Source organism: Anolis carolinensis, chromosome 5, assembly GCF_035594765.1.
Source record: "Anolis carolinensis isolate JA03-04 chromosome 5, rAnoCar3.1.pri, whole genome shotgun sequence".
In the NCBI taxonomy this organism is placed as follows: domain Eukaryota; kingdom Metazoa; phylum Chordata; class Lepidosauria; order Squamata; family Dactyloidae; genus Anolis; species Anolis carolinensis.
The window spans coordinates 52528656-52542349 of NC_085845.1; the positions used below are offsets into that span (position 1 = coordinate 52528656).

General features: G+C 42.3%; 1 protein-coding gene across 6 annotated transcripts in view; it reads left to right on the top strand.

The window, feature by feature from the left end:
- The first annotated feature begins 1579 nt into the window (after positions 1 to 1579).
- The window catches only part of gria2 (glutamate ionotropic receptor AMPA type subunit 2), a 106448-nt gene continuing 94333 nt past the window's right edge, over positions 1580 to 13694 (top strand). The window contains exons 1-2 of one of the 6 annotated variants that reach the window (XM_008111928.2): positions 1580 to 2409; positions 4076 to 4216. In XM_008111928.2, coding sequence (XP_008110135.1) covers positions 2316 to 2409; positions 4076 to 4216 — 235 coding nt within the window. In that variant the 5' untranslated portion in view covers positions 1580 to 2315. The remainder of the gene's footprint in view (positions 2410 to 4075; positions 4217 to 13694) is intronic. The other 5 variants (XM_008111925.2, XR_010006340.1, XM_062981208.1 and 2 more) reach the window with 5 other exon arrangements.

Here is a 13694-nt window from a genome sequence, read left to right on the forward strand (position 1 = left end):
AAAATATGTCCTGCATATCAGATATTTACATTACGATTCATAAAATTACAGTTATGAAGTAGCAACAAAAATAATTTTATGGTTAGGTGGGTCACCACAACATGAGGAACTGTATTAAGGGGTCACGGCATTAGAAAGATTGAGAACCACTGTTCTAGGGACTGAATTTGGCAGGATCTCCTGGGGCTCCACCTTGCTAGTGGGTTTTTGTTTTGGGCTCCTGGCGATGCTTGCAGTGCCGGACTGTGCATCTTTATAGCCATGTATAAATATGTGGGGGCAAGTCATAGGGAGGAGGGAGCAAGCTTGTTTTCTGCTGCCCTAGGACATGGAACAATGGCTTTAAACGACAGGAAAGGAGATTCCACCTGAACATTAGAAAGAACTTCCTCACTGTGAGAGTGGTTTGGCACTAGAACTCTCTGCTACGGAGTGTGATGGAGGCTCCTTCTTTGGAGGCTTTTTAAACAGAAGCTGAATGGCTATCTGTCAGGTGTGCTTTGAATGCGATTTCCGGCTTCCTGGCATGGGGTTAGACAGGATGGCCCATGAAGTCTATTCCAACTATATGATTCTATGATTTCCTGCTTCCTGGCAGGGGGTTAGACTGGATGCCCCATGAGATCTCTTCCAACTCTATGGTTCTATGATTCTATGATTTCCGGCTTCCTGGCAGGGGGTTGGAATGGATTGCCTATGAAGTCTCTTCCAACTCTATGATTCTATGATTTCCTGCTTCCTGGCAGGGTGTTGGACTGGATGGCCCATGAGGTCACTTCCAACTCTATGATTCTATGGTTTATGATTTCTGGTTTCCTGGCAGGGGGTTGGACTGGATGGCCCATGAAGTGTCTTCCAACTCTATGGTTCTATGATTTCCTGCTTCCTGGCAGGGGGTTGGACTGGATGGCCCATGAAGTGTCTTCCAACTCTATGGTTCTATGATTCTATGATTTCCTGGACTGGTTGGACTGGATGGCCCATGAGGTCTCTTCCAACTCTGTGCTTCTATGAGTCTATGACTTGGCAGTATCTCTTGGGGTTCCACTTGTTCCTGGCTTTTTGTTTTTGGCCCCTTGCAATGCTTGCAGTGGGGGCTGTGCGTCTTCCTCCTCAAAAGCAAGAACTTGAAAGCCTCAATGGTTGAGTTGGTGAGGAAGGCAGAACCTTGGTTGCCAGCCCTGTTGAAAAACCCGCTTCCTCCATCCCGCCAACGCAGAGGATTGCTTCTGAAAGCGATTAGCATGTAAGGCGGGGGAGGGAAGAAAGATGGTGGGGGAAAGGGGGGAGAGAGAGAGAAAGAGAGAGAGAGAGAGAGAGATTCTGGAAAACACACAGGCAATTTCTGAGTTGCGTTTGGTGCAACCCCCACCATTCTTCCTCCTGTCAGAAGTGTATACTTAGTAGAATAAATGGGGAGGGGGTAGTAGGAGCCAAAAGGTGTGTGAGGGAGAGAGAGAGAGAGAGAGAGAGAGAGAGAGAGAGAGAGAGAGAGAGAGAGAGAGAGAGAGAGAGAGAGAAAGGAGGCTTCTCTGCAGCAGGAGGGGGCGGCGGGCTGCGTTGGCTTGGCACCAAGGCCTCCTCTTCTGCCTTCGCCCTTTCCTCCAACAGGCGCTGTCCGCGGTGCTGAAAAGGACGAGCCGCAGAGGACCCGCACGGCCTTCCTCCACCTCCTCTTCTTCCTCTTCTTCCTCCTCCTCCTCCAACTCGAGGCCTTGTGGAAGGCGCGCCAAGGAGGCAGGCAGGGAAAGCAGGGAGCGGGGGCGCGCTTTTAGCGGGAACGCGCACGTCGGCTCCTTCTCCTCCTCCTCCTCCATCTCCATCCTTTCTCTCTCTCTCTCTCTCTCTCTCTCTCTCTCTCATTGTGTGTGTGTGTGTGTGTGGAGGGAGACCGAGAGAGGGCTGGTGGATGCGTGCGCTCGGCGGCGAAGGAGCTGGATGTCCCCAAGCGACGCCCGGGAAGCCGAGAACAGCGCGGAGGCGAAGCCGAGGGAAGGAGACCCCAACACACAAGCCAAGGCGCCTCTGTCCCCAGCCCCAGGACGGCACTGCAGCAACCGCGGGCCAAAGCGCGCCTCTCCTTCCTCCGCCTCCTCCTCCTCCTCCTCCTCCTCCTCCTCCCCTCCCTTTGCTCCTGAGGGCTCCATTCCTCCATCGCGGCTCCTTCAGCCGCCTGCCCAAGATGCGGAGGATCTAACGTGCTGAGCGAGACAACGGGCAAGGAAGAAGCGGAGGAAGACGACGAAGAAGAGCCAGGCGAGGGGGAAGCGGCGGCGGGCGGCGATTTCGTGGCGTTGGTGGATGCTCGCCTTTTCATGGCAATGCAAAAGATCCGGCAGATTGCTCTCTCCCTGGCTCCTTTGGTTTGGGGACTCATCTGGGGGGTCTACGCCAACGGCGTGCAAATAGGTAAGACATGTCCCCCCTTTTTTCGAGAGAGATGGCTCTATCTCCTTCCTCTTCTTCCCGTATCTCTGCCGCCGCATGAATTCATTTCTTACTGCTTTCCCCCCTTTGGTTCAGTTCTGGGTTTCTCTCATTCCACTCTTACAGGCGGATTCATGGCACGCTGCCTTGGATCAAGCCTTGGGAGCTGGAATGAGAGGATGTGAAAGTACCTTGGCTGGAGATCGACTCCTTGGCTTCCTCCCAGTGACTGATCTGCCCCCCCCTCCCACCACCACCACCACCACACATCTCCTCTCTTCCCTTTCCTCCTTGCCAACCAACATCTCCATGGCTTCAGCATCAACCCTGTAGGGATAATTGACCCATCCTTTGCCAAGGAATTTGGGATACGGAAGGAGAGAGGTTGGCACTCTTCATGTATGCCATTCATGTGTGGGATCCAGCCATTCCTGCTTCCTGCCTTTCCCCCTCCCTCCACAGAATCTAATCTGAGTTAGGCTGGGTCTACACTGCCTTATACAATCCAGCCTATCTGCTTTGAACTGGATCATATGGCAGTGTAGACCCGTATAATCCAGTTCAAAGCAGATAGGCTGGATCTACACTGCTCTATAAAGTCCATTTTATTTGCTTTGAACTGGGTTATACGGCAGTGTAGACTCATATAATCCAGTTCAAAGTAGACAATGCGGATAACCTGCTTTGATAATCTGGATTATATGACAGTGTAGAACTAGCCTGTAATATTTGAAATGGTAAGAACACTTTTAAGATCAATCAGCCTGAAGGCAAGTAGATGGATGAAGAGTTTCTGGGTTGCTGTGAGTTTTCCAGGCTGTATGGCCACGTTCCAGAAACATTCTCTCCTGATGTTTCACCCACAACTATGGTAGACATCCTCAGAGGTTGTGAGGTATATTGGAAACCAGGCAAGGGAGGTTTATATATCTGTGGAAGGTCCAGGGTGGGAGAAATAACTCTTGTCTGTTGGAGGCAGGTGTAAATATTGTGATTAGCATTGAAAAGCCTTGCAGCTTCAAGGCCTGGCTGATTCCTGCCTGGGGAATCCTTTTTTTGGGAGGTGTTAGCTGGCTAATGGTTTCCTGTTTGAAATTCCCCTATTTTCAAAATATTGTTCTTTATTGACTGTCTTAATTTTAGAGGGTTTTTTTTAAAATACTGATAGCCAGATTTTGTTCATTTTCATGGTTTCCTCCTTTCTGTTGAAATTGTCCACATGTTTGTGGATTTCAGTGGCTTCTCTGTGTGGTTTGACATGGTGGTTGTTGGAGTGGTCCAGCATTTCTATGTTCTCAAATAAGATGCGGTGTCCAGGTTGGTTCATCAAGTGCCCTGCTATGGCTGACTTCTCTGGCTGGATTAGTCTGCAGTGCCTTTCATGTTCCTTGATTCTTGTTTGGGCAATGCTGCGTTAGTTGTGGGTGAAACACCAGGAGAGAATGCTTCTGGAACATGACTATACAGCCTGGAAAACTCACAGCAACCCAGCAATTCCGACCACGAAAGCCTTCAACAACACAGTGAGGGTTTCTTTTTCTTGATGGATCTGGCACTGCTGCCACCTTGCCTGCAGCACTGATGTCCTCTCTCTCTCTCTCTCTCTCTCTCTCTCCTTCTCTCTCTCTCTCTGTTTGTCATCCCACAGGGGGGCTCTTCCCCAGGGGAGCCGACCAGGAATACAGTGCTTTCCGGGTAGGGTTGGTTCAGTTTTCCACTTCAGATTTCCGACTCACATCCCACATCGACAACCTGGAGGTAGCCAACAGCTTTGCTGTCACCAATGCTTGTGAGTAATGGATGTTGAGTTCCTTCCCTGCTTCAGGACCCTTTCATTCCTGGGGCAGTAAATGCATTTGCGCATTACGTGAGGGGGAAAAAAGGTGGGCGTGTGGGAAGGCATGCGTATGAGGGTGAGGGTGTAGGCGGAGGGGATGGTCATGGCTGTGGCATTGAACTCCTCCAGAGCTGCTGGTAAAGGCGTGGGAGGTGGGTGGGATGAGAAGATGGGAGGATATGAATGTATTTTACATTCTGCACCCATCCAGCTATATATGTATGGCACTTGTTCACTTGGAATGGTTCGTCTATGTCTTGGTCTACCCATCCAATCATTTCGTACTAGCTTGTACCATTTGTTTGGGATATAGACCAGGTTCCCAAGGCTGTTGTTCTCACTCTTTCAAAGTATTACATAAAGCTATCTGCATAGTGGTTGATTGTGGTGTGACCCTGCTCCATATCTGAGGCCCGCATGGGTCTGGCCATACTCTTGTCTTACCTTCCTCCATATATATATATAGTCTAAATTCAACTGCATCCCTTCCTACTGAGTTATTTTCTGGAGAAAGATAAGTCATTTGCCCTTGAGTTTCTGGGCCAAGATCTAGTTCCTTCCCCTTGCAGAATGGATCAAGGTAATACTGGCAGCTAAACTGTTAATGCTATCATATCTTTCCAATTTGACAGATTGTGGATCAGAGTATTAATCTCTCAATTTTTCTATAATGGGGAGATTGGTTGAGATTTGGATACCACAGAATCCAGTTGTGAAATGGACTTTAGCAATACTCAACTTTGTCATAGGATATACATTGAATTTCTTTGCCCCATGTGCAATTGCACACTCCTATAGGAGGAGCTGGAATGGGCAAATGGGGAGTGATATCACACTCCCTTTAAGATCATATGTTCCTGGCTGGCTGGTTGCACATGGCACTGAACCACACTCGTATGCCTTGCCTAGCGTGTTCCCTGCCTTGAGATGGCTGTCCTAGTCATTGAAGAATCCACACCCCGACATATGCCTCCTGCTCAAAAAGAGATCCATCCTCAAGGCTATCTCAACCCTCGAGGCCTCTCTTGGTTTAGTCAAAGGGTGCATTATGGCCAGAAGATGCTTGGAGAAGCAGCAAAATAGCTGCAAGAGGATTGTTGAATCTGAACAGCAATAGCTGCAAGAGATGCTGATGATCAGCCATTTTCCTTTTTGATTTCTCCATATTAGTATTGCACTACCCCCATCCCTTTGCCTTCTAAATCACTGCACTTCGAGGAGCCTTTTTACTCTGGATTTGGGCAGGAAAAGAACCTGGATAATAAGCACAGAATGAGCCCTAGATGTGGAAGAGGAGTGCCTCTTTCTTCTATGAACCCTCTGTCAGGAGGAGCATTGCTTTACTGGCACAGGAATTTGGAATGACAGAGATTCAAATGATTTTTTTTTAGAGTATAGAGTATACACATGTGAGCCACTTTCCTTCTCTTACTTGGTGTAGTCTTGATATTCCTTTTCTATAAGGTTTAGATGGTTCAGTAAGAGACACAATGCGGCAACTGAAAGGGTCAAGTAGCAAAAATAATACAAATGAATAAATCAAATCCGAAATTGCTGTTTTATCATCCACTTTTTCTGCTGAAATGCACATTTCCTTAGGGGATACATTTAAAGGAATGCTGAACCGTTGTGGCTGGCACTATCGAAATGAGAATCACAACAAATATTTCATATTTTAAAAATCACCCAAGGAAAAAGAGAATGCCTTGATTGTACGCCTGGATTCAGGATAATTGTTTTCTAAAATCCCATCCCTTCCCTTATTATGCTGATAGTAAAGCAAGTAATTGAAAAGAGGATTTATGAAATCCAAAGTTGAATCTTTGCACTGCTGCAATGCAATGTTTTGCCATTCTCCGTGCTATAGATGAATATCTGTTGGTGAGCACTGGAATTGAATTAAGATGCGCTGGAGACTCTGCATCACATGGGGAAAGGAGCCGACTGCTGAAATATTAAAAGCCAACTAGGAGGAGAGGTGGGTTGAGAGCCTGAAGACAAATCATTGCCAGCTAAGATTATTAGAACTGCAGTTTGTCACTCTGACTTTAAAGGAAGGCATGATATTTTGTCATTTTCTAAGGGGACTGATGCCAAGGTTTTTAAACCCATGAACTTCAAGGAGGAGGAAAAAGAGGTATGATGTGCTCACATTGATCAAAAAGCACATCCTACTCATTCAGAGGATTAGAGCTTTGTTGGCCAAATGCAGCTTTCTGCTATGAAAATGAATAGCATTTTGAAAATATCTTTGCAGTAGCAGATATAGCAGTAGATCTGTGACCTTTTAGAGCCAAAGCATTTTTTTGTATGCAACAACCTCTGATGGACAGCAGCCTTTTTCATCATCTGCATTAATGTTCACCTGAATTAAGGAGGTTCCTGTCTCAAAAATTAACAGTGTGCTAAATGGGCACACTTTGAAGTATCACAGGCCACACTGTTAATCTATATCTGTAAAACTAAAGAGACTTAAGAAAAATATAATAATAATAACACTTTATTTATATTCTGCCCTATCTCCCAAGGGGACTCAGGGTGGATCATAGTACACACACACAGCAAACATTCAATGTTGTTTGGACATATGGGACAGAACAGACAGAAAGGAGGTATGTTGTGTCAATGTCCAGCTTTTTGATGCCTTGGAGGTTATGCTTGAATCCAGCCACAAGGGGTGCTGTTGTTTCATCCTCCATGATGAAGAGTCATCAGGACTCCTCCTTCCTTTAGGTCATCGGGTATTTTCTGGTCTTTTTTTAATGGTGTCATAAAATACCTCCCCCACGTTTTTAGCAGTGCTTAATTTCTCTACTTACAGTTCTGAGCTGTTTTCGAACATCTTAGGTAAACAGTCAGGTAGGTTGACACTCGAGAGCTCAATCCAACCCGGGGCTTTGAACTGGCAACCTTTCGGTTGGTAGATCTTAACTGCTTTTGGTGATTTGGGGAACTGATACTCTGCTTGGTTGGATGTAAGGTTTTTTAAAACATATTTAGTTGAATGTAAGGAAGAGAGGAATCATAGTGTATTCATTATTTCTATTACTAATCACGTGGTCCAAGATTTGTATCAGACTGAGGTCTGTCTCAATTTATACTCAATTTCATATAGCCTTTGGATATAAGAACATGACTTAAATGATACAGCATTTGAGGTGTTTACAAAGGTGTTTTTTTCTTCCCCTTCCTCTTATCAATATAACAGGATGGATTTCTAGGAAGCAATTAGCTTTGCTGTACCTTTCTAGGAATACAGAACCTGTCAAGAGGTAAAGAATCAATAAGACACTCGCATAATTTGTGTGTGTGTGTGTCTGAGGAGCGACTTGAGAAACTGCAAGTCGCTTCTGGTGTGAGAGAATTGTCCGTCTCCAGGGGATGCCTGGATGTTTTGATGTTTTACCATCCTTCTGGGAGGCTTCTCTCATATCCCCACATGGAATGCTGGAGCTGACAGAGGGAGCTCACCCACTCTCCCCAGATTTGAACCAGTGATCTTCAGATCAGCAACCCAACCTTCATGTCAGCAGTCCTGCTGGCACAAGGGTTTAACCCATTGCACCATTAGGGGCTCCTTCACTCGCATAATGAAAGACAGGTTTATGTTTCAAAACCATAAAATGGAAAAGTACATACCATATTTTTTTTAAAAAAAAAAAGCAAACAAACATCAAACAGAATAAAACAAGGGGAAATAAATATGGTGTGATGCTTTGGATCACAAAGTCATTACTGCTCCATATATTGGACAGAAAGAAAGTAAATTGTTTATTTATTTATTTATTCACTCACTCACTCACATAAACCTTATTTAATAATTTTATATCACATTCTTTTCAGAAGAAAAATCCACAAATACAACTCATTGTGTCTCTAGTTGTTTCTAATGTCTGGATTGAGTGAACAATTGTAAAGCAAGGACATTACATTTTATTGAACCATGTATTGGCTTAATACAATGAGTAGCTACTGCTTCTGCCACACTACCTGTATACCAAACATGTTTTTGCACATAAGGATAATTGTCTGACAGATGCCACAATATGAAATCTGACAGTGAAGAGAACAGGAGGAAGGGAAAATGAGGGAAAGTCAAGGTGAGCAAGATCCATGGAAACTACTTAGACCTCATTATATTTGAGCATGAATGCTGAGTTTTGCCTAATGACTATCAGAAAAAGATGCCTTATACTGTAAGGCTTTGTAAGAATAACATAAAGATATGAAACTAACCAATCTGTCAGTATTCTGGGATAGCAGGTGTCAGGAACACAAGCCTTCGAGTGTCTGGGTGTAGCCACTAGAGTTAAAATAATGTAAATTCTTTCTGTTTGTGATACCACAATGGAGAGCTTTGAAGATTAGCATTTGTTTTGGATAAGGGAAGGGACTGGAATCTAGTGTACGTTTCTGAGGAGGAGTGATATAAATGGGAAGAGTTTCCGCCTTCAAGGTAATCTTCTTTACTTCAGTATGAAATAATCTCTACACTATTTATTGTACTGATTCAAAAGAATCAGATTTTAAAAAATTCTTCCCTGCTTATATATATATTGCAAATGCTGATTAGTTATTGAAGAGAGAATATTTCAATCTAGTGTTTGTGGTTTTAATTGTATTTTTTCCAGAATTCTTATAAAAATCATAGCTATATGTTCACACAAACATGCCTCCTGATCTGCAATCTACAGACTACTTACTCCAGTTTGGACCTTTTCTGGACCGTCAATGATTATTGAGTACTTATTTATTATTTTATATCCTACCCTTCTCTTAATACGAGGTGCAAGAGGGTTCACAATATTATTAATTGATGATTAAACTGGATGCTTTTTTTGTGTCAGGAGTGACTTGAGAAATTGCAAGTTGCTTTTGGTGTGAGAGAATTGGCTGTCTGTAAGGACGTTGCCCAGGGGACGCCCAGATGTTTTAATGTTTTACCATCCTGTGGGAGGCTTCTCATATGTCCCCACATGGGGAGCTAGAGCTGACAGATGGGAGCTCACCCTGCTTCCCAGATTGAAACCGCCAGCCTTTCGGTCAGCAGTCCTGCTGGCACAAGAATTTAACCCATTGTGCCACCGCTAGATGCTTAATATAATAAGATATATCATGACATAAATTAATATAGCCAGTAATGGGCTTGGATCCAGGAGATTTGAGTGGACATTTATTATATTTTGATAATATAATATCAAATCAAAGATTGTGTAACACGAGACTTTATGGAAACTTCCTCTCATGTCCTGTTATTTCTTGTTACCAGAACACACATACACCGTGGATATACTTGCCTTGTGGAATGAGAGTTGAATCTCTTTGTATGAACGTGAATTAATTAATATTAATGAGTAGTCAGTTGCTGTCCTTCAACCTTTGTAAAGGCTACTTGGCTGATTTAAAAGCTGGAGAAGGCATATGTATCTCAATTGTCTCTTTTACACCTGATGCCTCCCACAAGGGGCATTTAGATATCACGGAGTGCAAGATGCTTTAGGATTGGTATGTGATGCTGACTAGAATAAAAGGAGAGGAGGTAATATCACTCTAATCATGTGTTCCAGTAGAAGATCAATTCACTTGCTTAGTGGCTTTTTGATTGTTTCTCATTATACTATCACTAACATAAAAAAGAGGATGAAAACCAATGTGAATCCTCTATCTTGGTGGTTCTCAACCTGTGGGTCTCTAGGTGTTTTGTCCTACAACTCCCAGAAATCCCATCTAGTTCACCAGCTGTTGAGATTTCTGAGAGTTGAGGGCCAAAAACATCTGGGGACACACTGGTTGAGAACCACTGCTCAATCTCATGGCTGGTTCATGAATGTACATCACTTCTTACTCTAGACTCGATTATATAACTGACAGTTGTAATTGTCAGATGTCACTGCTATGAAGTGTGACATCTGAGATGGCAGGGTCATCAGGCAATACACGTGCCCAAATGAACTATCCATTATTTCTTTTCCTTTCTAAACACTACTATCACAATCACAACTGAGGAGGTTGTACTAGTGAGACAGCTTCAAAGCCAGCTTTGAATGGGTGTGGCAATTCTTATTAGGCAATATGTCCCAATGAGCTCAGTATAGTTTACTGTTAAGTTTGAAAAATTCAATAAATTGTTAAGAGTTGTAACAGATTGGAGGACCATTTTCCAATTATGTGGTGGCTAAAGAACCACCTCAGCTTTTGATAACTTTCTTCTCTAATGGATGGCATATTGGTTTGAGTTTGAAATCCTGCTCAGCCTTGGAAACCCAATGGGTGACCTTGGAAAAGCCACACTCTCTCAGTCTCAGAGGAAAGCAAAGAAAAATCTATGGTGAACAAATCTTTTCAAGAAAATGGCATTATAGATTCACCTTAGGAGTTCCATACATCAGAAACTAATTAAAGGCACAACAACAACAACAACAACAACAACAACAACAACAACAACAACAACAATGTGTTTCCCTCAATCAGCTTTAATGAAACAACCAACCTGCAGAAAATATATTTCAGTCTTCATCAATATTGATTCCAGGGAAACTACAACATAACAATAATAATGATAATGATGATGATGATGATGATGATGATGATAATAATAATAATAATAATAATAATAATAATAATAATAATAATAATAACTTTATTTTTATATACTGCCCAATCTCCCTGAAGGGACTTGGGGCATCTTACATGGGGACCAAGCCCAGTGGAACAAAAATAAAAATACAACACCATAAAATACATGTACATTACAAAGCATAACCACATAAGAGCATGTAAACCATCACTAAAAACTGATAAAATAAATGTTATTTATTTTTATTTGTTAAATGCATATCCTACCTTTAAAAAAAGGACTCAGGGTGGCAAACATCCATGATATCGACATACATATAGAACTACAATGTACAAATGCATTTGTATAAATGCACAGAGAAAGTACTTTGCAAGGAAAAATGATAGCCATTGAATGATAAACCAACCTAAATGCCAAACATTTGTTTTGAATTTTGAAAACCCAACAATGTAATATAAAAACAGTATCAAATCAATTATAATAATCAAATAGAAACACAAAATATGAAAGTCAAAAGAAGTGAAATCCTGGGCCTTTCCACGCAGCCATATAACCCAGAATATACATATACCGTATATACTCAAGTATAAGCTGACCCAAATATAAGCCGAGGCACTTAATTTTACCACAAAAAAACTGGGAAAACTTATTGACTCTAGTACAAGATGAGGGTGGGAAATGCAGCAGCTATTGGTAAATTTCAAAAATAAAAATAGATACCAATAAAATTATATTAACTGAGGCATCAATAAGTCAAATGTTTTTGAATATTTACATAAAACTGTAATTTAAGATAATAATAATAAGACTTTAATAATATAGGACTGTCCAAATCTGATTATCTATATACTCAAATATAAGCCATCCTGAATATAAGCCGGCCAGGACCATCACTCAAGTATAAGCCAAGGGGGGCTTTTTCAGTCCTAAAAAGAAATTAAAAACTCAGCTTATACTCAAGTATATACAGTAATCCACAATATCTGCCTTGAACTGGGTTACCTGAGTCTACCCTGCCATATAATCCAGTACAATTGTGGATTTCATACAGCTGAGTAGAAGAGGCTTCTGACAAATTTACTTAAACATGGTTACAGCCAAGACCAAGATCAATGATCCAACATTTCATGAAAACGAAGGGTTTTTGCATCATGTTGATCAGGCTTCCACAACATCCCCTCTCTAGATTGCCAGAATGCAATTGCCATTATCCCAACCAACATGACTATAGATAATATACTACTTGGGATGATAGTATCTGTGGCCCAACTCCTCTGAAAGTGGAGAAAAGGCAATACAGATATTCTGAGATAAGAGACAGTAAATCAGGAAGTTCTATAACTGCTCAGAAGTTGGGCAATGTATCTTTATTTAGAATTATTGTGTAAAATGACTGTTTAGCCCTGATCTTGGCCAGTATTAACATGCAGTAGTATTTAGGTAATTCACCATATCTGATATCTAAAAGTCTGAGCTTTAAATCTTTGGCCCAACAGATAATAAAAAGGATTAAAGCTTACATGATCTTTGCTTTTTCCCAATAAAACGTTTTAAACCATAAAACAGTAGTAAAGGTAAAGGTTTTCCCCTGACATTAAGTCTAGTCGAGTCCAATGCTGGGGGTTGGTGCTCATCTCCATGTATAAACAGAAGAGCCGGCATTGTCGGTAGACATCTCCAAGGTCATGTGGCCAGCATGACTGCGTGGAGCATCGTTACCTTCTCGCTGGAGCAGTACCTATTGATCTATTCATATTTGCAAGTTTTTGAACTGCTAGGTTGGCAGAAGCTGGGCCTAACAGCAGGAGCTCACCTGCTCCCCAGGTTCGAACTGCTGACCATTCAGTCAGCAAGTTCGGCAGCTCAGCGGTTTAATCTGCTGCACCACGGGGGATCCCAGAAACAGTAGTCACCCCCAAATCTTTCTCTGTTATCAGTTCACAATGCTATTATTAAAACTTGGGGGAAGGAAGGAAGGAAGGAAGGAAGGAAGGAAGGAAGGAAGGAAGGAAGGAAGGAAGGAAGGAAGGAAAGAAAGAAAGAAAGAAAGAAAGAAAGAAAGAAAGAAAGAAAGAAAGAAAGAAAGAAAGAAAGAAAGAAAGAGGAGGTCAGATCTACTATGAAAGCAAGCATGTGCTTGAAAAGTGTTCATTTATTAAACATTTAAAAGGATGCATTATTAATGATATTTAAAGAGGGAGAATAATTGGTAAAGAATTTCATGTTTTAAAAATGCTATATCTTCACAGGGGTTGTATAACTTCAGCACTGGAGTTCTGTGGATATATATTTGAGAGTATGGCCCATCTACACTGCCACATAAAAACCAGATTGTCTACTTTGAACTTGATTATATAGCAGTGTAGACTCATTTATCCACAGCAGAGTATAAACATGATGATGATGATGATGATGATGATGATGAAGAAGAAGAAGAAGAAGAAGAAATGGGTTGCTGTGAGTTTTCTGGGCTGTATGGCCATGTTCTAGAAGCATTCCTTCCTGACATTTTGCCTACATCTATGGCAGGCATCCTCAGAGGTTGTGAGGTCTGTTGGAAACTAGGTAAGTGAGATTTATATATCTGTGGAATGTCCAGAGTGGGAGAAATAATTCTTGTCTGTAGGAGGCAAGTGTGACTGTTGCAATTGGCCACCTTGATTAGCACTGAATAGCCTAGTGGCTTCAAAGCCTAGCTGCTTCCTGCCTGGGGGAATCCTTTGTTTCTTTGTTAGAATCCTTTGAAGCTGCAACACTATTCAGTACTAATCAAGGTGGCCAATTGTAGCGTTCACACTTGCCTCCAACAGACAGGAATTCTTTCTCCCACCCTGGACATTCCACAGATATATA